Source organism: Maylandia zebra, linkage group LG15 (assembly GCF_041146795.1).
Source record: "Maylandia zebra isolate NMK-2024a linkage group LG15, Mzebra_GT3a, whole genome shotgun sequence".
In the NCBI taxonomy this organism is placed as follows: Eukaryota; Metazoa; Chordata; class Actinopteri; order Cichliformes; family Cichlidae; genus Maylandia; species Maylandia zebra.
In genome coordinates this window covers 14,344,081-14,371,233 of record NC_135181.1, presented here as the reverse complement: position 1 = coordinate 14,371,233, position 27,153 = coordinate 14,344,081, and the positions used below count along the sequence as shown (strand labels likewise).

Sequence of the window (27,153 nt, the reverse complement as noted above, 5' to 3'; positions counted from 1 at the left end):
AACCAGTCACTGCATCCAAGATATAGAGAAGAACATCATTGAAGAACACAAAACATACAACGTTGAAGCAGATCAGATTTGTTCACGTTCACCAAAATTGGACAATAGAAGACTGGAAAAACAATGTAGCACCCACTGAGCATCATTTCAACACCACAGCCTACCTTAGTATTGTTACTGACCACGTCCCCCCCCTTTATGGTGACAGTGTTCCCATCTACCTGGCTACTTCCGGGAGGATAACTCATCATGTCACAAAGCTCAAATGATCTCAAACTGTTTTCTTGAACATGACAATAAGTTCACTGCACTATAATAGCCTCCACAGTCACCAGATCTCAATGCAATATAGCACCTTTGGGATGTGGTGGAAGAGGAGATTCACATCTCTCCTCACATTGCAACTGTGTGATGTTATCATGTAAATATGGACTAAAGTCTCTGAGGAATGTTTCCAGCACCATGTCTCATCTATGCCATGAAGAATTAATGCAGCTCTGATGGCAAAAGAGGGTCCAACCAGGTACTTGCAAGGCGTACCTAACAAATTGGCCAGTGAGTGTATCTTTGACTGTTGTATGAAAGTAGTAATTATCAAGCTGTACATTATAAAAAGGACTAACCAACAATTCAATTAATATTTTTTAGGAAGTGGCATGAGGACTATAGTAGCAGCTTATTTTCTAGTCTCATCTTGACCCACATTGCAGATTTTCTTGTCAAAAGTTAAAAAAAAAATTGATTAAGCTCTTTTAGAATATGGACCACCCTTTTTAACCTCTCACTGTGACTTGGAAATGTTAGGACAGGGTCAGAGTTTCCCTCTGAGAAGCCCCCGCCCCTCTTTTAAAAGGTCTATAATTAGGTTCAATGAGCTCCAGGGACACAACAGTGAGTGCTGGTGTGAGAGCAAGACTGGTGGCTGCCCATGACCCATGACAGCACTTTTTATTAAATAAAGGAACTAAAAGTGAGCACTGGAATCAGGGAGGTTACAAGAACATTTTTGGGGCTATTTCGAAGCTTCTTGTGCAACAGAGTTCCCGTTTTGCACTTGAGAGAGCCGAGGAAAGGCCAAGGAGTTCACTAACAAGATGGGAGATGAGAAACAAGACGGCAAAGTGCTTCTCGTTGAAGAAACAAAGGTGAAAGTGCTTTATGAAACTGAGACATCTCTCCAGCTGGATACCAAAGCTGAGTACCCAAATGCAGGGTCAAACTCCATCTACTCAGCAATTCTCAGCAGGAATGAAGCTGTCAAAGATGCCAAGCGTCTTAAGACCTTTCTGGAGCTGCGAGACAAATATGTGGAGAAGAATGTTATGTTTGAAGACCCTCTGTTCCCTGCAGATGACTCCTCACTTTTCTACAGTAGGAAACCTTCAATGAAGATTGAATGGAAACGTCCGTCGGTGAGTGCCAGTCTTCAGGGATCGTGTCGTTTGGGCCAAGTTGCACATAATGCGAATGAGTCTCTTACATGTTTACATAGGTGCTTCTCTTAAATCTGTGTACCTTATCACTTCCTCCACACCACATGGCTGGAGTGTCAGGTTCAGACGGTTGCATGGTGGCTCACGCATTGCGCTCGGTTATCACCTTCTACAATCACAGACAGCTGTGACTCTCACGCAGAGGGTCGCACTCAGCTGGTGCTGGGATTCAAACTAGCAACTCAGCATTGACCTCGGGGGTTCATATTTTTATGATGCACACTCCCAAAAGGGTTTGATACTTTTCCAGGGCGTTTGCCTTTGGCGATAAATGAGTCAGATTGGCAGTCGTTAAAGTGGCATTTGGCAAAAGGTATTCAGACATGTTCGCGTTACATGCAAACACACTGAGAAAGACATTAACACCAAGAGGCAGAAGCAGCGATGAGAAAAGTCCTGCCTGTTACACAAAACTTATGAATCAATGCCAGAATGTAAAATGCTCTTTTTGAATTATTCCAAATATTAGCTCACAAATGTAAGCTGACCACCTGGATCTTTACATAGTAAATAAATCAGTGGATTCAACTGGACGCCTTGCTAATCAGCTGTTTTTGCTTTAGCATATTTAATGTTTCCGTCATAATATAAATGCTTTATGAGCTACAGTGTCCATATTTCTTACCCTGCATAGCATGTACAGGCTGGAAATATGCACAAAAAACCACATTGTGGTATGTGTCATGGATTTAAGAACTTTAAACTGTTACACTTCGTGACACACCTAGTTCTTGTCAATTGTGGGCGGACAGATTTGTGGACAGTTGATGCCTCGCCATGACATCAGCTCATCGATCCTTTGGCTGGATGAGCGAACAAAAAGAAGAAAAAAATTGAAATCTGTAGTGTAATATAGGATATCAGATAAAGGAAGTGGAGTTAAAACCACAACAAAGTGGAAGTATTACATTTTTTTTCCTATTCAACGCTTTTTAGTGTTGTACAAAGGCATTCGATTCCATTACACAAAATTGACGGAAGTATGATAAAAATGAAAAGAAAATCAAAAGTTAGGATAAAAAGTTGTTTAAAAACCCGGGTGCAAGATTATAAAAGGTGTTAAATAGAAATAAATAAATACATATATGTATTGCATCATCACTGACCTGTATGAACAGCATACATATGGCTCTGTCTATTCCTTTCAGCATGATGGTATGATATATTTTTTACATTTTCATTAAATCATAAGAAAATAATTTTCAACCCAACATTATTCGCTAATCTCATTCTTAAATGCCTGCTTTGTAAATTCAGTATAACACTAACACGAAGGCTGATTGCTGCTTCAAGTTTCACCAATGAAGCGTGAGACACTCAGCTGAGATCAGTGATACTTGAATGCCACACAGGGGTCAGCTGTGGAGGGTGCTTTAAATCAGGAACATGAAACTGCATTTTTATATTTTATGATGTAAAATGGGGAAAAATAGTTTGTTTTTCTTCAAAATTACTATGAAATTGCATACTACTAAAAATTGCTTACATTATATTCTGTGTACCAAATCTAAATATTTTGTAATTTCAAATAAAATACATTTTCCATTTTAATTCAGGGGAATTACGGCCTTAGTCACAGGCTGTATTATACAATGGAGATGTATGACCCACAGCATAATTCATACTTAAGTCAAATGCTGAAATCATGTATGTATATGTGTGTGAATATTCATTATAGTAGACAGTCTGGACAACAACGCCTTGTTTTACAAATACATTTGTAATCAGGAGTTATGAGGTGAGGTCTTTTATACCAGAGGGCCTCTAACAGGAGCTTCCATGTAAATATGAAGTGAATGCAGAGGGCGTCTCATGGTTCCAAAACCTGACCTGGCAGAAGGCATTACATCACTTGCTTTCAGTTGTAAATCCAGATTTTAGTTTTCCATCAACAGAAATATAAGCTTTTATATTTTATATATTTTATATTGCAAATAAATTGAGTGTTGGGGAAGCGGTAATCTGAAATCTAACCATGAGAAGTTTGGTAAAAACAGAAAGCAAACCAGGGCAGCATGTCAGGATGGACAAATCCCCTTTATCATTTCACAAGCTTCAAATCTTTGAAACTCCTCAACTAAAGACCTTAATCCGTCCCAAAAGAGGTGAGGAAATGACACGAGGAGAGAAGAGTTGAGGAGACGGATATTTACAAACCCAATTCTGAAAAGGTTCAGCACAGGGACTTTTCTTTTACGAAGCTGTGCTTTTTAATAGACACAATATGTGGTTTACCATTGTGTTTCTGGAATAAGTAAGGCTCTCTCTGAATAGACGTTAGGAGCACATGTCACTCTAAAACCCGTATATACCTTTCAGCACTGATAGTGCCTTTTCAGATGCACAGGCTGAGTTCAGAGACGATCGTAGATTCAGAGATGAACAGTTTTTCAGTTTGTTTCAGTCGTTTTTAAATGAGATTTCTAGATGTGATCATGTTCATACATGGCTTCTTCTTTGCATCACAAAGCATTTGCGGATTGCAGAATGAACTGTGTCCACATTCAAAGATTTTTGGAAGTGATTCCCATGCCAGAATCGTGCAGTGCTGCCTCAGTTCCCAAAAATTATGACCATCCAATACTGATTTTCAGCCTTTCTGATACACAGAGTTCTCCAGAGTTTCTGAACCTTGTGATGATATTATTCACTTTAAATGATGAAATATTCCAAGTTGTCACAATTTTACATTTTGGAGTATTATTCTAAAATTGTGCCACAATTCGTGAATTCAGTTTTCTTTGCAGATTGGTGAAGCTTTGCCCTTTACTCTGGAGAAACTTTGCCTCTAAGAAGTTATTTTTAAACCAGTCATATTACTAACCTGTTGCCAAATAAACTATTTAATTGCAAAATGTTTCCCCAGCTGTTTCTTTTTAGTACCACTTATTTTTCCAAGCTTTTGCCACCCTCTCCCTAAGCTTTTAAATAACAGGTTTGAAAATCATTACAGATTTATACATGTTTAAAATATATCGTATATTTAAACATACATAACAAAACTCTGGGATCAAAATAATTTGATGTCAAAAAATAATTTTGTGATACAAATTACTGAATAAACATAAATCTGATGTTTGAAAGCAGATATTAAAGTTGTATGAACACAAACAGCCGTACAGAACCTTTGTCTGGTATCCGTTACATTATAATCAGGAGCTTAATCTGTACAAATAACTTGGAACCAAAGTTTCTGGTTTTATATACAAAGCCAACTTTTTCCATGCAGTTTGATACCAAAGGAAAAGTGGCGCAAAGAAAGAAAGTCCTGGGTTTTCTCTTGGTGCTCAGGTTTCTCACGGGGTAACTGTCTGTCAGGACGCAGGAAGTGTTGCAAAAGAGATTTTTAATCTCAAGAGTTTCACTTCCTGGATGAAGAAAATATAACAATTGAGATTCTATACCGATTCTCCACGGAAAGAACAATTATTCTGCCTTTTAGTCATTTTCGTCATCTGCTGACACATAACAAATGCATTATGTCATGGAGAACATCCTTTGGTTAAATGAAAAAGTACATCATTACTTTCATAATGTGAAACGACTGAGATTTCATAACATATTTTTTTTAAAAATTCCCTTCCTGACGTTTTTTGTCTTCCAGGAAATTTGTGAAAACCCCCAGTTCATCATAGATGGAGCCAACAGAACAGACATCTGTCAGGGAGAATTAGGTAACATCTGAACTGTCTGCGCTTTCAAAAAAGTGATTTTACCCACATTTCACTCTTTTGAAAAGACATTACAGTGGTTTTTTTAAGCCTGTATGTTAAGTTAGCACTGTCGCCTCATAGCAAGAAGCTCCAGCTGGGGCCTTTCTGTGTGGAGTTTGCATGTTTTCCTCATGTTTGTGCGGATTCTTTCCGGGTACTCAGTCCAAAAACATGCATGGTTTTAATTAATAGGTTAATTAGTGATTCTAAATTGGCAGTGCAAATAGTTTACTATCAAAAGCCCTGCCTCTAACTAATTTTTATAAAAGGGATGACATCAAACAAAACAGCTACCAGAGCCTGAAAGCATTAAGTCGAGCAGTGTAAGTGTCAGTTTCATCTGCATCTGATTTTATATTGGTTATGGGGCAAGTGAGCATGCTGAACAATTACTGACCTCGAGCCTGAGTTCGAGTTCGAATTCTGACACTTGCAGCAATTTGGTGTGTGACAACTCTGTTACCCTGTGAAGTAATTTGTTTGGATGAAATCACAGCTCATCAATCTGTTGTCGACAGGTGACTGCTGGCTGCTGGCTGCCATCGCCTGTCTCACGCTGAACGAGAAGCTGCTGTACAGAGTTATTCCCCCGGACCAGAGCTTCACCGAAAACTACGCTGGCATCTTCCACTTCCAGGTTGAAATGTGACATTTTGGGCATCGTGCTGTTAACAGAAAACCATTTTATGTGTGTCAAATTTATAGTAAAAGGAAAACCAAGTAAAACATATGTCAAAGAGTATTTCAGATTTCAATATATTAGTTTTTTACTATGATCGTTTGGTCAGTGGGAGAGTAATTTTTTATAAATACATTTTTATGTTCTTGGATAAAGTGTAAAAATGCGCCTTGGTTTGGTTTTGTTGAGTGTATTTAGTGTTAATAACCTGATTGTGAATATGTTCACTCATAGCTCAGTCTTTAAAATGAATACAATGGGGTAAAACGTTTAATGTTTGCCTCAAAAACATATTTGAATAAACACAGTGTTATAAAGTGTTATAAAATTTTAAAGACGTAACTCAAAATCACATTTGAGTAGATGACAATAAAACCTTTTTTAAAAAGTCCAAATATCTCAACATGGAATTATACTATAGTATCTATTAATGTGAAACATGATATGATGAAGGATATACAGATATTTCTGTCAAATGAAAAATGTTGATGCCTTTTTTCAGACAGAATTTTTGCTTCATGTTTATTCAGTTCAATTCAATTTTATCACAACAACAGTCGCCTCAAGGCGCTTTATATCGTAAGGTAGACCCTATAATAACACATACAGAGAAAAACCCAACAATCATATGATGCCCTATGAGCAAGCACTTTGGCGACAGTGGGAAGGAAAAACTCCCTTTTAACAGGAAGAAACCTCGGTCAGAAACAGGCTCAGGGAGGGGCGGGGCCATCTACCGTGACCAGTTGGGGTGAGAGAAGGAAAACAGGATAAAAGACAAGCTGTGGAAGAGAGACAGAGATTAATCACAAGTATGATTTAATGCAGAGAGGTCTGTTAACACATAGTGAGTGAGAAAGGTGACTGAAAAGAAAAAACTTAATGCATCATGGGAGTCCCCCAGCAGCCTACACCAATTGCAGCATAACTAAGAGAGGATTCAGGGTCACCTGATCCAGCCCTAACTATATGCAATTGTTGGAAAGTCTTAAGCTTAATCTTAAAATAGAGATAGTGTCTGTCTCCCGAATACAAACTGGAAGCTGACTCCATAGAAGAGGGGCCTGAAAACTCTATGAACAACAAGTGCAAAGTGCTCTAATGGGGTGATATGGTGCTAAAAGGTCATTAAGATAAGCTGGGGCCTGTTAATTTAAGACCTTGTATGTGAGGAGCAGGATTTTGAATTCAATTCTGGATTTAAAAGGGAGCCAATGAAGGGAAGCCAATATAGGAGAAATATGCTCTCTTTATAGTCCCTATATGTCAGTTATATGTCAGTACTCAGTCTGGAGCATTTTGGATTAACTGAAAGCTTTTCAGGGAGATTTTTGGACCTCCTGAAAACAATGAATTGCAGTAGTCCAGGGCATAGAACACATTTTGAGCTGATGATAAAAGTTTAAAAGATGTTTTTCACATGTCACATGAAAAGTTATCAGTTGTTTCGCCTTACTTAAAATTGATAAATAAATCAATCATGTTGTGGATGGCGAGCTATTTTCCTTGTATGGTAAAAATACTTTGCCATGTCATCAATGATTTTCTCTGTCGTTTCCACACTCAGTTCTGGCGTTATGGCGAGTGGATTGATGTCGTCGTGGACGACCGCATTCCCACCTGCAACAACCAGCTGGTTTTCACAAAGTCTTTCAGAAAGAACGAGTTCTGGAGCGCTCTTTTGGAAAAAGCTTATGCCAAGTAAGCAGAGCCTATTAATGTCCCATGCAGTCAAGCAGTCATGCACACCGTCATCTGACATGCGTTGCTGTTCAGCGTGGTTCAGATTTCCAGTCCATACATCGAACGACAGTTCTTGTTTCTTCTTATTGAAAAAAAGTCTGCCATTGAACTGTTTCAGGTGTTTTTAACGCAAATTGAGGTTTTTCAATAAAAGTTTTAGTCTGAACAACAAATCTCAGTCTTAAACTGCGATTTAGCAACCAATTATGAACTGTGTTACTGAGCCGTATGTACTTTTGCAGTGTACTCTCACACTGATTTGTGACACACCTCGAGCGTCCTCATATTTCCCGAATTGACAGCCAGCTGTGTGAAAAGTATCAGCCCCGGAGAACACACATGTCAGCACACTGACCAGAATGATCGACCTCTCTCTCAGGTTGCACGGGTCTTATGAGGCACTGAAAGGAGGGAACACTTTGGAAGCCATGGAGGATTTCACAGGTGGAGTTACCGAGTACTTTGAATTGTCTGATGATCCCACAGAGCTCTACAAGATCATGAAGAATGCACTGGAGAGAGGCTCACTGATGGGCTGCTCCATAGATGTATGTGTTTGAGGTTAAAGCATCACTCTTTGTCGTGTTTCTTTCATTTCATTTTAAGTGTTAGCAAGTAAAATGCACAGATTTCACACAAAGTTTTCTACATTTTTTTCCCTCCCCTCAGCTCTGTCAAAGAGAGCAGATATCTGTCATATGTAACTCTCAGGCACGCAGCCCCACCCACCTGCTGTTTTGCTGTTATTGGCTTAAAATGGCTTAGAGTTAAAATGACTTATTTCGGACAGGGAATAAACTGAGTGTCCACAACAATACCAAGTATAGGATAAACAAGGATTATTTTGAACTGTGAATCAGTCAAAGCTACTATGGAGTCTAATAATAAAACATATGATGTATGCTTTGTCTGTCAGGTTTCTTCAGAGAGTGAATTGGAGAGTCGGACTGAGCAGGGGCTGGTCAGGGGTCATGCCTATTCCATCATAAGCCTGGAGGAGGTAGAGTGAGACATCCATGTAAATGCACATCGTCTGGTGGACAAGGCATTTTTTTGGTTATTTTTTTTTCCTGCTTCTTTGCAAGTGTGATGAGGTTTCAAAGGACACAAGAATTCGCCTGATTCGTTTGCGCAATCCCTGGGGTTTTGTGCTCTGGAAAGGACCCTGGAGTGCAAAGTTTGTATATTTTTACTCTTAAATAACGCAGCATATCACCCTTAAGTAAGACATGGTGGTAGTGGAGGTCTCACCACTTGCCAGCATAATTAAAAAAAATAGTGTCTCCTATTTGCTTAGTTTGTATTTAGGAAATTTGATCTTTCCACAGTTCAAAGGAGTGGTCGACAATTTCCGCTGCAGACAGAGAAAACCTGAAAAAACAGACCATAGAGGCAAGTGAGTTCTGGTGAGTGAAACACCTTCCCACACACCTTTTTGTCTATAATGACTTAACTTTTTTTTTTTGAAATCTTTCATCCACAGTTTTGTGAGAAGTTCCTACTACAGTATAATATAGCTACCATCACTGTTAGTGTTCAGCTCAAATCACAGCTTAGCGTCAAACACCTTATGGTGACTTTGAGATATCAGTGTACATAGAATGACTTTTCAACTGCCACCGTGCATGGCCTCTTTGTTGCCCCACTACTGATAAAAACCTATAAATAGCAAAACCCATCCACCAAGCAGTTTTGTTCACTACAAAATGAACCTGCAAAGAGATACAAATTCTAACTTTTTACAGTATAATACTACAGTCAAATTTCAAAAGCCAATAAAACCTAGGTGAATGCTAAATGTATTTAACTGTACTCAAATATCTGTAAAACTCTTTGGAGTTGTTCTGCCACTGTTTACTTAACATTTTCCTACTTGAGAACCATTTGTTTGCATTGCATTGTGAGGGAATGATGAACCTAGTGACTGTATTTACTCAGCAAGCACCTTTTTTATTTTTACTTCTTTTGTGTTTCACTTCAGGATGTCCTTTGCTGATTTCAAGAAGAATTTCAGCAAGCTGGAGATGTGCAACCTGACCCCCGACACGCTGCAGGGGGATGAAAGAAACACCTGGACAGTGTCGGTCCACGAGGGTCGCTGGGTGAGAGGAAGCTCTGCTGGTGGCTGTAGGAACTTCCCAGGTAGGCTTTGTTCTTTTTGGATCAGCTTTCATACTTTTAAAAGACAATATTGTAAAAACTCTCACTTACATAATTCGTGTTTATATGAATCTGTGCTGCATATTTACTTTGTGTATTTTACAGACACGTTTTGGACAAACCCTCAGTATCGTCTGCAGCTGTATGAGGAGGACGATGACCCGGATGACGAGCAGGTGGCCTGCACTGTTGTCGTGGCACTGATGCAGAAAGGTCGAAGGATGCAGCGCCATCAAGGGGCCAAATTTCTCACCATAGGCTTTTCCATCTACGAGGTAGTGATCACACCTCATTTTTTCTTCAGAAAGTACACACGTGTCCAGGATTTGAGAAGTTAACCTGATATTTAACTTCTTTTGTGTCTCTGCAGGTGCCGAAGGAGGTATAATGATCTTGCATCTTTCACTTTATTTGCTTGTATCCCCAAGAGAGGTTTCACTTGTATAAAAAGGGGGGAAAGAAAAGTTACAATACATTATAATATTTCTTATTGCTATCATTAACAAGTCACCATTTCTACAACCCTGTTCACAGATGTGTGGGCAGAATCAACATCTGCAGAAGGACTTCTTCCTCTACACAGCCTCCAAGGCAAAATGCAAGAGTTACATTAACCTGCGGGAGGTAACGGAGCGTTTCTGTCTGCCTCCCGGTGAGTACGTCATCATCCCCACAATCTTTAAACCCCACGAAGAAGGAGAGTTCATCCTCAGGGTCTTCTCTGAGAAGCAGAGCACATCAGAGTAAGGGTTACTATCGTGTTTTTCTTGAGAGCCAAATTGCTTTTAAAATTACAAGATGTAGAAAGGCAGCATTGCTGAGGTATGTTTGCTTTTCTCCACAGGGAGGCAGAGACTACGATTGGATCAGATCAAACGCAGGTTTGCAGCGTAATGTTAGAAGCAGTGGGGTTAAAATATGTTCTTGCTTTTATTGCAGTGGACTGTAAACTGAAAGGCTGGTTTATCTTTCCTGTTTAGAAACCTGTGTTTTAATCACACACACTCACCGGTCATTTCATTAGGTATACCTTCATAGTACTAGGTTGTACCCTTTTTGCTCTGCAGATTTGTCAGCTGCACACGTGATAGGACTCTCCCGTTCCACCACATCCCAAAGGTACTCTATTGGATTGAGATCATGGGACCGTGGAGGCTATTTGAGTGCAGTGAACTTATTGTCATGTTCAAGAAACGAGTTTGAGATTATCTGAGTTTAATAATGTAATAAGTGTGTAGGGACGGTACCTTGCTCAGGGGTACCTCGGGGTAACCGTTCAGTGGAGTCGAACCCCCGACCTTCCGATCATGGGGCCACCACTCTACCTACTGAGCTATAACTGCCCCTGTTTTGTGACATGGCATGTTACTGTGCTGGAAACAGCCATCAGAAGATGGATACACTGTGGTCAGAAAGTAATAGACATGGTCACCAACAATACTCAGGTAGGCTCTGGCAGTTAAATGTTTTTGGTACTAAGGAGACCAAAAGGTGCCCGCACCATTATTCCACCACCAGCAGGCTGAATTGTTGATACAAGGCATGATGGATCTGTGCCTACATGTTGGTTACACCAAATTCTGACCCAACCATCCATAATTGAGACTCAGACCACCCAAAATTTTTTCCAATCTCCTGTTGTCCAATTTTGGTGAGCTTATGCAAACTGTAGCCTCGGTTTCCTGTTCTTCTGCTGCTGTTGAAGAAATGTACACGATGACTGGCTGATTTGTGTTAACAAACAGTTGAATGGGTGTACCTAATAAAGTGGCTGGTGAGTGTATTTCAGAAACATCTATTCAATTTTGTTTATTTATTTATACAGTGCCAAATTTGCTAGTTGGGGTTGCATCACATCCTTACTGTAGCACTCCCTCATCATACTTGCACTCAGTTAATGAAGATACTGGACTTTCTCAGCTGTGACAGTGTATTGACTGTTTGGGGAAGTGTAAACCATACTATATCTTCTTTAATTGTTTCTTTTGTACAAAATGGAAATGGAGATCACCTCTTTTCCTTTTTATGGGAGTTTTAATATAACTGAAGGACTCTGATGAAGGACACAAAGACGGGGTTGTTAATCCATACATACAAATATGCAGGTTCAGTTCCTTACACCAAAGCACTAGAGATGAAAAGTAGAAAAGATAAAGAATATTGGGGGGAAAATCCCGCTTCAAGAAGGATGAAAATACTAAATTCATCTTTCCATGGAGTGCAGCAGACAGTCATTAGATGCCACATTCAACTTTAACACTATGCTCACATACAACTCCGTATTCTTGGACTCAACTTAAGTAGCTTTGCATATATTTGGTTCAAAATAACCCTCATGTATCCTAGGTGCACCCCCTTCAGTTAATCCACTGTATGAAACAAGCTCCCTTCCACTTAACCTCACTCGCTCCTAATTGGCTGCTCCAACAAAAAGTGGCAGGGCCCCGCCCACCCTCTTATTCATACACACATATATCTGGCTGAATATGACACTAATATGACCTGTTTAAAGTCTGCATTAAAAAAAATAAATAAATAAAAAAAAATAAAGTCTGCATTAAAATGCCTTTCAGATCAGCATGTCCTACAGATCACTGCAATGTCGGTTAGAATTTGATTTCAAAGCCCAGCTTTGTGTCTTACATATTCATTAACTTTACTCTTGAACTTTCCCTAGCTTGTTCTGATGCATATGTTCTGTACTCAGACCAACTAATAGACTTGAACTTCCAAGTGTTTCCTCCTCCATTTCATCTCATTTCATCTTTTTGTCTCTCCTTGTCTTATTGGTCACCAGCAAGAAAAGAAACAGAAAGAAAAGGTAATGAATGTCTGTAGCAGTTGGATTGTTAGGCTGCTTTTTTGCTGAGCTCTTTCTTCACTGCTCCTTTCCAACACGTGTCAGCTATTAGAAGCGTTTGCCGACACAATATTAAATGTAGAGTTTATGACCAGTGGGATTACTGCAAACTGACTCTTTTTTTAAATTCTTTTTGTCTTTTCTACATGTCAGCCTATTGTATTTGTGTCAGATAGAGCACTGGCCAGCAAAGAAATCGAGCACGACACGATTCGGGGGGAGAAGAAGAAGAAACCAAAGGTAAATGTCCTTGGTGTGGCGAGTCTTCTGTCACATGGCAAACAGCTCATGTCTGTCATATTTTCCTGGTGACTGATGACTCCAAAATGCAATCTTTACTGGATCAGATAACATGACTGGGAATAAAACAATTGAGTCTGAAGCCAGTAGAGCTCAAGTAACTCAGCTGCACCTGTTTTCCTGTAGAGACACTCTAATGTTAGCTGTCCGCAGTCTTGTTTTTCCCATATGCTGCTCTCCTCTGGTATCATAGAGAAACACATCCAATCATTTAATGATTAAATAGACTGATAAAAGCCATGAAAACCCCTTTCTAATGTTACACCTTATATATATATATACACCTGCTTTCCCTTTATAATGCCTATAAAGACCAGTTAGTATGGTAATTAAATAACTTTGTGACTTGCTCACAAGAACAACAAGAACAAAGCAAAACACTCTGTCGATATATTTTAGTGTAACACTACCTTTAAATATGACTTTATTAATTTATATGAAATTTGATTTACACTTTTACAACAATGTCTTCAATGCAGCAACTGATTATTATGAGTGCTATACATGCATCCTATGATAGAGAAGATGTATTGGACTACATGATACTGCACAGTAGCACCAAATAGAGACTGACTGAGTGTACAGCGTTCTGTATGAAATTAAAGTGAAATCTTCAAGTGAAAACCTTTTGAAAATGACCCAACTTTGTTGCTTCGAACATCAGGAAAAATCGTTGTCTGGCAGGAAGAAGATTATCCACAATTATTTCCCCACAAAGCCAAACACAGACTCAGTAGTGGAGTCCGGTCTGGGCTCTGGCTGGGCCGTTCCAGTACTTTAATCTTCTGGTGAAACCAGTCTTTGTTGATTTGGACGCATGCATTGGGTCATGAATTGATGAAAGGGGGAATTCCTCAAAGGTGCCACTTTGATCGCTTATATGTCTATATAAACTTAAGTTTTAAAACTTATATCCATAACTCGTGTAAAAAAGTTTTCTTTGCAGTCCTCTCAGAAACGACGTATACTGTTAGTGCTTTTAGGTGCTTGTAATCAAATGCACTTGATTAATTGATCATCAGAAAGTGGGAGCACCTCTTTAAATCAGAGGTTTTGACTGTTTACTGATGAGAAAAATTCTGTTGTGTGTCAATACGATGCAACAATCTTCCCAGGAGTGGATGTATCACCAAGTTCACCCCAAGGTAATGCTCAGAGAAACTGAACTGGAAGAGTTGTCAGGAAGAAGCCTCTATTCTCTAAAACAAACATGGCAGCAGAGCTTTGGCTCAGAAAGTTGAATCTGAATAAACCACAAGACTTCTGGAAGAGTGTCCTTTAGACAGACGAGACCAAAGTGAAGGTGCACGACATCACGTTTAGTGAAAACCAAACACAACATATCAACACAAAAACCTCATACCAACTGCCAAGCATGCTGAGGGAGGGGTGATGATGTGGGCTTGTTTGGCAGCCACAGGACCTGGACACCTTGCTGTCATTGAGTCAACCATAAACTCCTGTGTATACCAAAGTATTCTAGATCCAAATGTGAGGCCATCCGTCAACAGCTGCCGAAAGCGGAAACTGGGTCGTGCAACAACAAATCTACAACAGAATGACTGAAAAAGAAAAGAATCGAGGTCCTGTGCACAAATGTCCCCAATGAACTGACCCAACATTGTAAAGACTCATAAAGTCATACAGAAAATGATTACTTCAGGTTATTGTGCAGTTCTACAAGTGACTGAATCAGCCATGCTTTAGTTTTTCATGGGACTGCACAGATTCCTGTGAAAACTTTCTTCTTCCACAACTACAGGTGTTGGACTCTTTGAGTTAGAAGCATTCGAACTTTGAAACCTTATTTCTAATCTTTAGTTACTGCTGCACAGCAAAGTTCATCAGTGTTTCTTTCCTTCACGTTTCTAAGTCTTCGCAGTTTCTTTTTGTGAACCTGTCTTTGTAAATAATTTCTTTCCTCTCTCCTTCAGCGGAAACTTCTCCAACCTGAGGAAACCGACGAGGAAAAGCAGTTCAGGGCTATTTACCAACAGATTGCTGGTGGTGTGAGTATTGCACAGTTAGTTTGAGGACAACACTATAAAGACTCTCATCGGCTAATATGAAACAAATCATCGCTCCCTCAGGACATGCAGATCTGTGCCAATGAACTCAAAACGATCTTAAAAAACGTGCTTTCCAAACGTGAGTACGCAGAAAAGATTGCGATTACAGCTGCCGCCAGCGTGCTCGGCATTCACACTGAGCTGTGCTTTTCCACAGATAATAACATAAAGTCAGAAGGTTTCAGCCTCGAGACGTGTCGGAGTATGATCGCCTTAATGGACGTATCCTTTCAACTGATTTCAATTAGAGGATTGCGTGCACATAACTCTACTGTTTGCCCAGTTTCCCAGTAACAGAACAGAACATTGCACCTTATGTAAATACTTTATTCTGGAAAGTCAAAGTAAAACAGTTGGGTTGAACAGTACGTAGCAGGTGTTTCCATGACTGATGCTTTTGTGCTCAGACTGATGGGACAGGAAAGCTGAATCTGCAGGAGTTCAAACACTTGTGGAAAAAGATCAAGGACTGGCAGGTAGGATAGCTTTAACCACAGCTGATGTCTGCTCATGCTTGATATGTTTTTATCTGATTGTCCGACTTTGGGTCTGCAGCTCATCTTCAAACGTTACGACAAAGATAAAACCTGGTCTATCAGTAGTTTCGAGATGAGGAATGCTGTTAATGATGCAGGTGAGCAGAAAAAACAGATTTTTCATTTGTAGCACAATAATTATTATTTCTTTTTAGAATTAACATATTTTGCCAATGCACTCCTTGCCTGTGCGTTCCAGTTTAATGTGAGAATGATGTAATTTACATATTTAAATATATATTTTTTATCTCCATATCAGGGTTTCAACTCAACAAACAACTGTATGACATCATAGCCATGCGCTATGCAGATGAACGCCTGAACATTGATTTTGATAGTTACATCTGCTGCTTTGTGAGGCTAGAAGGCATGTTCAGTAAGTACAGACCACACACATCTGGTGCCAAAAACACTTGCATAGGACTGATTATTAGCCTATTTGACAGATTTAAGACATTGTTATGATGATATAGTGATATTAAATTTACTTTACTGAATCTAATTATCTTACAGAATGAATTAATGTATTTTTAAAGCTCTGAGTGGTTGAAAAGTTACCCAGCTCCATAATCTGTCTCTTATAGGAGCATTCAGTGCCTTTGACAAAGATGGAGATGGAATAATCAAGCTCAACGTGCTGGAGGTAAGACACTCTTATTTTTGCCGTTCTGTGCCTCGTTCCATAACTTAATCTGGTCCTATTTAGGTCATTTGTGACCTTGTAAAGAATAAAACTTAAAGTAGGAATAAAATGAGGGGGGAAAAGCCTGGAACTACAGAAATCGAGAAGTGTACCATGTACAGAGTGAAAACTACATTTCCCTGAAGGGTGTTTCTAATATCTTTTTTGCTGACTTAACCAAAACACAGAAATGGTATCATCAATGTGGCTTTTGCTGTGCTACAGTAAATGACAATAATTCTTTTATTCTCTTTACAGTGGCTTCAGCTGACTATGTACTCATAGATCATGTCCATGTCAGTTGGCGACTCATCACGTGAGATTGGAATAAACTTCACCACGACGTAGCTCGTCATTGCTCCAATTTCCTCTAGATTCAGATTTAATGGTCAGGTTTATTCCTGTAATCTTTTAAATATTAAAACAGATAAGAAGTAGGTTTTCTGAGCTCTGATAACCAGGTTACACCAGATGTTAATGTGAAATGTAAACAGACACGCACAGATGCAGAATTTCCCTTTGTTGTTAAGTCGTAAAGAATATGTGGCTATCAATGCTTTTATTTTAAAGTGGAAGCAAACACTGTGATTATTTGTTGTAATTTTATTGATGTACACATACAGTAGGTATTAAACAAAATAAAATACATACTGTACTAAAATTAAGGCGTGACTTTTATTATACAAGATTGCTGGAGAGTCTTTGGACAGCCTGGTTTCAAATATGTGATGTAGAACAAAGTTAAACAGGGAAACAGAACATTTCCAAGAGTTACAGTCAGAAATGTGAAAATGACCAAAAGTCAGCTAACAAAATAAAGGAATAATAAGCAGGAGAATTGAGGCTTTACATGAATAAAATCATGGCGGTTCAGCTATGTGTCAAAGAAATACAGTATCTCTGCTTCTGCTGCATCATCTTTGATCTCTCCCGTCTGTCTGGGGAGTCGAGGAGTCTCCTAGAAAACTCATGGGTATCATACGGAATCTCAATTCTGCCACTGGAAAAATATAAATAAATAAGTTTTTAAAAATCGCCAGACAAAGTTGAAACTTTGAGTTGCGCATCTCAAAATTTTGGCTTACTAAATACCCCAAAATTTTAAGGTGCTTCTGAGTAAGTTGAAATTTCAAGATATACAACTTGAAATGTTGATTTATGGAGAGCAAACTTTTTTTTTTCACGAGCTTCCATAACATCATCAGCTGGTGGAGTTCACCGTACAGTCTACTTCACAGTTATTCTGACACGTTTCTCAATTTGCTGCATGTTTATTAGCTTCACATACAAATGAATGATATTCATGACAGCTCGACGTCTTCACAGGAAGAAAAAAAAAAAAAAAAAAAAAAAAAGCAGGAAACAATTTTCATTAACAAATAAATCCAAATTACAAAGTATGAAATGATCTAATGGATTAGTGGCACTTCAAGAAAATACCAGTTATAAACGTCCAAGGAAAAGAAGTTCAATTTTGTGGGATTAAAGTGGTAAATATAGGAGAAAAATGCAGAATATTTTAAGAGGAAAAAAGCCGAATATTATTATTAACTCACAAAGCGGTGAGAAAATACAAATCGCCTGAGATTAATTGACACATTTATGAGAGGAAGAAACAAAGCAAGTGGCTTAACTCTGCATAGATATGCTGATCAGGTTCATGCATGAGTTATCGCATTATGCTTTATTTTATAACCATCAGTAGCACACTAGTGATTTTTAGCACTGTGTGTTTACAGGAGAAAGCAACAGAGTGATTTAGATGATTTAGAAGCTCATGTTTTCCAGCTCAAGCTATCACCCGCTGCTCATTCTCACTGAAACACAATCTGTGTCGTGTATTTCTCTCAATTTTCTAACTTTAATCTCAGAGAATTTCTGAATTTTACTTGCAGTTTGATGACTTTGAAATCTCAGAATACCACCAAAATGACAAGCTGGAAACAAAAACGTGAGAGCGTGTGAGACTCCACCCTGGCTTGCTGCATCACTTTACCACCATTCCCATCAGGGCTGCACGTTACTGTCGTTCTCCACGTGAGTCTGCATGTGTTCAGAAAGCTCCTGCGGCAAAATGCAAACAAAGCTGACAAACTGGTCTCTCTGAATGAACCACAAGAAGAAAACACATAGCCTAGCTAATGAGGTACGCTAACAAACTGTTCACTACCTGTCTGACTGAATGCTGCGTGGCAAAAAAAGTGTCGCAGCCTCTCCAGCGACACTTGACCGTCTGCAGATTTTGGTTGCTGTGATCTTTAGTAAGGTGCTGTAGCAAGTGATCCTGCATGCCAAAGATCAGAGAGCAATTCTGCCACTGGAAAGAGAGCAAATACAACAAAAAATCTTCAAGAAAAAGGCACTGTGTGAACGTGGAGGAGTCACTGTTCCAGTTTATAACATCAGGTTCTTACCCAGCAGCGGTAGTTTTTCATCAAGTTGAGCTTTACAGCTTGAACGCTGCCATCGTAACAGCCTGTGTAGATCTGCGTGTGGAGCAATCGACCACAGAGAAACAAGTCAGCAGTGTTTATTCATCCCTTTCCTGTATGAACCGCTGCCAAGCAAGTTTATATTTAAAAAGCAAAAAAAAAAAAAAATACAGCTGGACCAGCTTTAATTGCACTTACCACACTTTTATGTACAGCCATGCACATCACCATGTCACTGTGACCGCCATATACCTGCAGCCGGTCATGAGACTAAACACAAAGTAAAACACACACACACACACACACACACACACACACACGACAACAGATAACTGTAACTAAAAACAGATTACAAAGGTTTTTATAAAAAATTATTTTTTTTTAAATACCCAAAAAGGTGAAAAAAGAAAAATCAAAGTTCCTCAAATTGTGTAGTTACATGCACAGGGACAAATATGTAGCATCAACCAAAGCCGCACAGCATTTAAAGTCTAAATGGATTTGCAACAGTCATTTACAAAAGAAAAAAAATTGTAACCTAATCATTTGTTGCGTTCTTTTCTGTTCTACTTTGGAAGAAAATAGAGTCATAATACCTGTAGCTCATAAACTCGAACCAGTTTATCCAAACAGGCTGTTACCATCACTTTCCCCAAGATGACAATTGATGTGACAGCATGACCGTGACCCTTGCAGATGCGAACCAACTCGCCCGTCTGCAGACAGGAAAACATGGCAACAAAACTAAACGATAAAAAACACACATCACTTACCAAAAGCACAAGGCTCGCACACATTACTAAAGTTACACTAAAAATACCGGCAGCCAACAGTAATAGCCCTCAGCTTCTTAGTAGAAGCACCTATGTTATAAATCCAAAAATCCTCAGTGATTTTCACAAAAGTTGGCCTCTGACCTTGAGATCAAGGTTATCAGGATTAGAAGTTGTCAGACACTTTTAGTAGTGCCTCTACGGTAGCAGTTCAAAAATCTTCAGTGACATCTTTCTCAATTTATTCTGTTCACGTTTAAAAAAAAATATACCTCTGACCTTGATCTTGAGGTCGAGCTCCCTGAGATTCAAATTCTTTTGAGATGTTTAGTAGATGCACCAATTGTGTTAATTTCAAAATCCTTCACCAGCTTGTTCTTGAGTTATTGCATTTTCAAACTTGAGTTTTTACGCGGCTGCCGGACAAAAATGAGCCGTTTATGGTTGACTGCTAACCAGGCTTAAAAAAAAAACAAAAAAAAAACAACTCATGCTAGCAGAAATGATTTGGTGTCTGCATCTTTCATGAGATAAAACATCAATATTTTATGACTAAAAACACCCAAACTAAAAAACTAAAACAAAACATTAAAACAGAATTCAACTTTTTTTAAATAACACTAATAACACTGAAAATTCTCGCTAGCATAATTTCATTGATCTTTTTTAAGTAAGTCAAGTCACTTACATGGATGTTGTGGGCATGTACAGATGTGTCACTGGAACCACTGAAAACCAGGTCATTCACTACCTGAAAACAACAACAACCAAAGTCAACAAGATGCAAGAAGTGCTGCCTGCAGGTCATAAACCAAACACCAGCCAACCATTTCCTCCCACACATACAGAAAACAAAACATTTTCACTGCTGTCATTTTATGACTATCAAGTTTTACCACATGCTGAATGTTGACTCTGATGTCAACACAGACTTGATGTTGATTATGAAAACTTTAATAACCGTTTTCAGCAAAACAGACTGTTAAAGGATGTAGAATTTCCCCACCTTCATACAAAGTACAGTCTTGGTGTGACCTTCCAGTGACCGCAGCAGCAAGCCGCTCTTGGCATCGCGCACGCTGATAGTGCTGTCATACGATCCGACCAGAAGCAGCCGGCGAGCGCCCTCCTGAGCTGTGCCCAGGCAGCTCACGCCTCGTGGGCCGTGGCACTCGAACACATCCAGCTGTTTCAGAGTCTAAAAAGATCAAAGTTGTTGGAAAGAAGAGAAGGGATATATATATATATATATATTTTTTTTTTTAAATGAACACTATGGCATGTACAGTAATTATCCAATTTCACTGACCTTTACATCATAGCTAGCAACTGATCCGCTGGCAGTCCCAGCATACAGAATATTCCAGGCTATGTGCAAATACAGCACTCTGTCAGGAAGGGCAAGCTGCTCCAGACACTTCTTAGACTGCAGAAAACAGTCGATTATAAGACAAAATCAATAAATGCTCAACAAAACACACGTTTACTTCAACAAACACATTCTGACTGAGTTTCACACTAAAATCCAGCCAGTGGGCAACTTTGTGACAGCAGCACTTTATTACTTCCAAAAACACGTCCAACACCAACCACATTAAGTCCTATCAAGACATTATATACCTTTATGCTGTAACAGCGGATAGTTTGATCGCTGGATCCTGTGTAGAGGCGTGTCGGCATATTTGGGATGGATGACACCAGTAGACAGTTGATTTTATTTGTGTGACCGTCAAATATTGTTAAGCACTCCTTGGTCTGGATACATAAGACAAAATATAGATGTTAATAATAGAGGAAAGAGACATACATTTCTTTAAAGACAAAACAGTGACATTCAGTCGCTTTTGTCTGATTAAAATCCCTCTCAAAGAGGGTGCTGTACCAAAAACCTCATTGTGATCGATTTGGTCGCTAGCAGATGGCCCTCAGTTTCCATCCATTTGCATGAAAAATGCTTGTCTGCAAACACTGGCTAACTAACCACAGAGTGGCAGTAAAACTTGTAAAAGTGCAATGCAGATCAGAAACAGAGCACATTTACCTTCCAAAGAAAGGTGTGGCTTGGACCTGAAACCACCACATTAAATGGCACAACTGCAAGTTTACGACCAATTTCTCCAATCAACTGCCAGCAACCTCTTATTCCCATTTACAATCTGCTATGCTGTCCATAGTCAGGGCTAAAGTGGACCAGAAAGGTTTGGAAAGACGGCATTCAGCTAATGAGCAACTAAATCTGGCAGTCAGGCTAGTGCATATTGATATGAGTTCACACGCTGCAGCCCGGCGTTGCTTCTGGTGATGGCCTGGAGATACTTCAGTGATAAGAAAATAACGTCCCACGGCTCATTTACACCTTGAACACACCCTGTCTCACCCCTGTGATGCATTCATGGTGCACACATAAAGCTGAGGTTGCTGTAGTTAAGCTTATAGCTGCCTACTAAAGAGGAGCATGTCTGCAAGGTTTCTGCACAGTTTCACAGGTGGGAACTGCAAGTGAAATTTTAGCAAATAGGAACTGGAAATTAGCCAAATATCTTACATAATATCTGCTTACATCTTACTGAATTCAGCTGGTACCGTTAGTAATTCTACACCCAGCGTGTATCAATGCCAAATCCCACTTTAACCCCTGCTCGTGGTTAACTGTCAGCTCATTTCATTAAAAACTGCACCAATGCCACAAAGATACTTGAGAAGTCCAGTTCAGAGACTCAAATTGAAAAAAAATGCACTAGAGATAAAACTGGACAAAATTTTGAAGTGCCAAGAACATACCACTAGACTGTAGGCCCGAGCCGTGTTGTCCCCCGAGCACGTGTACAGGACGCCATTGTGGACTTGAAGGCTGTTCACGGGGCCGCTGTGATTTAGAAACTCTCCCAAGGATGGCTCCTCATCATCAACGGATGCTGAAATAACAGCGACTAGGTTTATTTCTTTCTTTTTTTTAAGAATCTAAAAAAATAATAATACATATTTGAAATTTTCATGGTACATTTTAGCTCAAAAAAGGCAGTATGTTTTATCATTGCTGACAAACAGCAGAGATTACTCACCTGCAGGCGTGTTGGCATCTTTCCCTTCCAAAGCTGATGGCTTAATTTCACTGAAGGGATGAGAGAAATGGATCAGTTTTCCTGTAAAGTTCAGGATTGGAACCCTGAAACGATCCAAAGCGTGAACCTCACCTGTTGTCCTGACTTTGTTGAGACGTTTGTGTGCTTGCAGAGCTGAACTCAGCATTCACAGAGTGAAGCGGCTCCTGTGGCTGCGCCGGAACCTTTAAATCTTTTCCAAATGAGTCTTCACAGTCCGATTCATCGACGGCTATGACCTCCATGTTGGAGCGATCGATCATTTCAACAGAATCGTCGCTCTCGTTCCCCTTGTCATCTGCCACAGGTTGCCGTTTTTCTCTTTCGGGATTACCACTGGCTGGCTCTGGTTCTTTGGCCACCATCTTTGTCATTGCACAGTCCTGTAATCCCACTCTTGTTTCTTGCTGCTGCTGCTGCTGCCTGGCAGATGATTCAAGAGAAAGAAGTATATTTGCAGATGTGGAGCACTCTGCGTTGGACTGATTGGCAGAGATGGCAGCAGCAGCAGTTAAGGGAGCTGCTAAGTGTGTTTGTGGGAGCAGCAGGGAGGGAAACAAAGATACGGGTTGGTTCAGAGGGACCTGAGCAGCATCGGTTTTACTGGGCACTGCTGTGGACAAGTGGCTGGCTTGTCCAACTGTGGACCGATGGCACATTTCTTGCTTCACTGTTAAAACGAGCGGAGCTGGAAGAGGTGGGGTGATGGATAATGCTGGAGCTGTGGAAGCCGATTGCTGAGTTGTTGAGGAGCCAGGTAACAGGCTCGAAGGAGGAATGGAGGGAGATCGAACACTGGCAGCTCCCGCCGATGACGATGTTCCTGAGTACCCTTCTGGAAGAGATTAAGAAAGACGAGAGAAAGGCATTTGTTGCCCACGGAACCATTCTGAGTTCAAGTTTTCACTGCCAGTGTACATCTACCGTACCTTGCATTCCCTGCAGGATCTCAATGCGCTTGGCTCTTAAGCTGTTGACCTCAGAAGTGAACTAAAACAGCAGAAAGACCCAAACTTATGAATGGCTCCTTTGAGGTCAAACATTTATTTATTGGACATTTCTTCATTACCTGCTGTCTCAGTAGCAAAAGTCTCTGGACTTCTGCATACGCAGTTTGCAGGGCATTACGGGCCTGGACCAGAGACTTGTCCAAATTCTGCAATGAGTGGCTCAACTCTTCCTCACGCAGTGACACCGCCAACAGCTGGTCCATTTGTTCCTGATCTGCAAGTGGAGGGAAAAAAAAGTGGGAATGACTGACGAATGTTTGACCCCCCCCCTCAAAAAACTGCTACATTATCTTAAGCTGCCTCAGAATTTAAGCATAGTTTTAAGGATAAAAGACAGTTTATGAACGTTTGAAAGCAGATTGAGGTAGAAGGTTAACGTGATATTTAGAATCCCCATATATCATTCCCAATATGATGTCAATACAAACCATGGCAGCAAGAAACATCGTTTTAAATATAGCATGATTGTCACTTTGACCTTAAGCTTAATCAATTGGCCTTGACGGAGAGGTCAGAGGTCAAATGTGACAATGTTTGTTCCAGTTTCTTATATTTCATTGCATATAAAAAGGTTTGTTACCTAAAAAAAATCTTACTAATCATCAGAATCACCTTTGTTTGACTTTGTTTTCTTCTTTTTCCCACTTGGCTCCTTGTCAGAATGACCGTCAACCTGCAAAAACATATCAATTCCACCACTGAAATGCATCTGCAAACTGGATGTTTCGGAAATGCGTCACAGCATGCAGTACTAATCACCGTCACCGTGGTGTGTTTCCTCTTGCTGGCACTAGTGCTGCCCCTTAAATCTGAATTAAAATCCTCAAAGTTTGGCTCCACTTTCATCTGTATTTGTGCAGCTGTCTGGCTGCTGCCAGGATCCTGAGCTGCAGCCGGCTGCCCTGAAGCTTCCTGAACCTGAGAGTCTGACTGTGTCCCTGTGTCACGCTCAGTATCAGCAGTGTCTCGGAATGGAGGGGGTGCAGTCGAGTGTGACACCGAAACAGAGTCTGGAAACGACTCCCAGTGGAAGCCTTCGGACAGCGGCATGTCAAAGTCCTGCGGACGCACTGAGCTGCCTTGGTGAGTCGGACGATTGGACAACTCAATTCCAAACCTGAAAGTTTAAACAGTGACAACAAATAGCATAAAGAAATATCAACTCCAAACTGGGAAAGCACAAATACAACGAAACACCTTATTGGATGGCGATTTCCTCACCTCTGCGTGCCTTTTGCCTTCCTTTTCACCTCCTCATGCCCCGCTGTCCAGTTCTGATTACTCCTGGCCCCCGAAAAGCTAAGCAACGTGTTTGTAGTTGATTTACATCCAGCCTCCTTCTCCCCATGAGCTTGGCCTGCTTTGTGAGCAATTCGAACCTTAGGTTTGTTTGAGTCCGGCTCAGATGAAGCGGTCTTTTCAGTACATCTTTTAGGTGAAGTCAGGCCGTTGGTGGCCACCTGAGATGCATTATTCCCGTTGTTTGGCAGTCTGTCTGCACCTCCTGAGCTCTTTTCATGGTCCTGAGCTTTTTCAGTCAGAGCGGAGGTGCCTGCTGGCTGCTCTGCCTCAGTTCTGCTTTGTTGTGAGGTCACGGGATCAGCCACCTGGACGCCGGCCTCACTCTTCTGTCTCCGGGCTTCTCGGTCTGCTCTGCATGGCTCCCTCACACCCAGCGCTCTTCTGATTTGCTTCAGCATGGCAGTGACATCAACTTCTCGTATAGGAGCTGCGCTGTTGGCCGGTGCAGGTTGAGCTGAGCGGCGTACACTTTCCTGCCCTGTAGTCGCAGCTTGGCTCCGATCAAAGATGATGGCTCCATTATCAGGGAGCTGGTCGCTGGTGAAGACTGTGTTTGTTGCACCATTATACTTCCTGCTGCGATAGTTGTACTGGCTCACAGAAGGTCCTGCCATCTGGTGCCAGAGGTCGGTGGCACCCCCTTGAGTCTCGACGAATCTCTCCATTTGGGAGGTCACAAGTTTGACTCGGCAGGGCTGATTGTTGACAGAAGCGTTATGCCAGCTTCGACCTTCGGGCTCTCCAGACATAGGAGCCAGTCTCCTGCTTTGACAATGAAGGCTTGATTCTGCATTGTGAGGAGGTCTTTGCTTACTGGATACTTTGTTCTCCTTGTTCTGGACGACACCATTGCTCCTGCCTTTGTGCTCATCATTCTGCCTTTGCTCCAGCTGCACCTGTTTTGACTGTCTATGCTTTTCCACTTTGGATGCACCAGTCTTTGTTTTGGTGGTTCCCTTTGACAAATGAGCACGCCTCTGACCAGCCACCTGCTTCAGTTTCTTTTTCTTTTTTTTTGTTACTTTCTTCCTACGGCGGGAGAAAAAAAAAAAGGCAGTCGTTTCCATCAACAACATATTATAACATGGAGAGATTCCAATCGTTTTATTAAAAACAGGTGAAAAACTTACTTCTCTCTTTTCAGTGCCTTGTTTCTCTCCTTGATCTGGGTTATAGACTCTGTGCTGAGAGTCTTAAACAGAGACAGGGGCTTCACATTTTTGGACATCAAGCTCTTCAACTTGGCTTTGTGCTGAACGGTCGAGATGTGCTGGGCATACTCATTTAAACCCATGGAGGAAGCTTTGCATGCCTGACAGTCATGAAAGGAATCTCTGTTCAAGAAAGGGTACAACATATACTGTCAGAATTAAAAATACGGTTATATGTCAGTGAAACTTTGTCATTTTCAATATTGTTCAAGGCTACTTGAAAAACTGCAAAAGGTTTTGGCTTCTCCGAGGCAGCGTATAAAGAAAAGAGAGGTGGTTCAAGACTCTTGCACTGCACTGTATGTCTGACTGAATGAAAAGTGTTTGTCATCAGCAGTGATAAACACACATTTCTCAAATTAGACACAGTACTCACTTGCCCAACACTGACTCCAGCTCTCTGTGATGCAGCATGCTGTGCATATGCTCGTGTGCTTCCTGTAGTTAGAGACATATTATCAAGATTACAAATTATCTATAAAGAAACTGCAGGTTATTCATCTCTACTGAGAATCCAGATGCTTCGGTGAATTAAGAGCCACTTACATGCCTCAAATACCAGCTGCGACACAAAATGCAGTAGCTGCTTTTAGACGTCTGGGAGGTTTGTGGAGGATTCTGCTCCACATGGGATTTGACCACCTTCTCGTGTGGCGTTTGGACGTTTGCCATTTCTGATGACGTGAGACTAGAACCCCAAACTGTTCAGTGTCTCAACATGTCATTGCTGATGGCAGCATTTATATTGAACCTGAGCAGTAGAAAAGAAGCACAGCCATTGAAACACATTGAAAATTAGCTCAACGTGGTCTTCAACTCAGAACTAGCCACTCGTTTGAAACGGTTTTAACACTTTTTTGAGCATTAACGACATTACGATTCGCCAAAGCCGCTGGGAAAAGTTAATCGCATCAAAGTGACGCCTATTTGGGTTCCACGCAACAAAATCTTAGCTGCAGATAATATTTACCTCGTAAATTTCACAAGGCAACAAGCATTCACTGCTCTAATGCCGCCATGTTTGCCTGCGTAAATCACGTCACGTCAAAGTCCACCAATCGCGTTCCGGAGACCGGAAGCTTGTGAGAG

General features: G+C 40.5%; 2 protein-coding genes across 3 annotated transcripts; one reads left to right on the top strand and one right to left on the bottom strand.

Annotated features, from left to right (window-relative positions):
* The first annotated feature begins 886 nt into the window (after window positions 1–886).
* Window positions 887–16,896, top strand: capn3b (calpain 3b). 2 transcript variants are annotated; one of them, XM_004568730.2, is made up of 23 exons: window positions 887–1,412; window positions 5,098–5,167; window positions 5,725–5,843; window positions 7,453–7,586; window positions 8,008–8,176; window positions 8,545–8,628; window positions 8,714–8,805; window positions 8,957–9,034; window positions 9,610–9,770; window positions 9,894–10,063; window positions 10,159–10,170; window positions 10,323–10,531; window positions 10,633–10,669; window positions 12,586–12,609; window positions 12,802–12,888; window positions 14,883–14,957; window positions 15,039–15,096; window positions 15,175–15,239; window positions 15,425–15,493; window positions 15,573–15,651; window positions 15,813–15,929; window positions 16,138–16,196; window positions 16,494–16,896. In XM_004568730.2, the coding sequence occupies exons 1-23, from the start codon at window positions 1,095–1,097 to the stop codon at window positions 16,518–16,520; spliced, it is 2,313 nt and encodes a 770-aa protein (XP_004568787.1). In that variant the 5' UTR covers window positions 887–1,094; the 3' UTR covers window positions 16,521–16,896. The 2 variants fall into 2 exon arrangements, with proteins under 2 accessions (XP_004568787.1, XP_076730074.1); XM_076873959.1 differs by lacking the exon at window positions 12,586–12,609.
* On the bottom strand, window positions 16,824–27,145 carry znf106b (zinc finger protein 106b). Its single transcript, XM_012923979.5, has 21 exons — window positions 27,035–27,145; window positions 26,611–26,815; window positions 26,441–26,502; window positions 25,984–26,187; window positions 24,773–25,882; window positions 24,311–24,668; window positions 24,164–24,224; window positions 23,611–23,765; window positions 23,471–23,531; window positions 22,635–23,376; window positions 22,503–22,552; window positions 22,222–22,355; window positions 21,061–21,195; window positions 20,750–20,866; window positions 20,447–20,638; window positions 20,129–20,191; window positions 19,264–19,383; window positions 18,866–18,937; window positions 18,650–18,721; window positions 18,406–18,552; window positions 16,824–18,299 (listed from the first exon to the last, which is right to left on the bottom strand). Exons 2-21 carry the CDS (start codon window positions 26,734–26,736, stop codon window positions 18,243–18,245), a joined length of 4,038 nt encoding a protein of 1,345 aa, XP_012779433.1. The 5' UTR covers window positions 26,737–26,815; window positions 27,035–27,145; the 3' UTR covers window positions 16,824–18,242.
* Window positions 27,146–27,153: the final 8 nt, after the last annotated feature.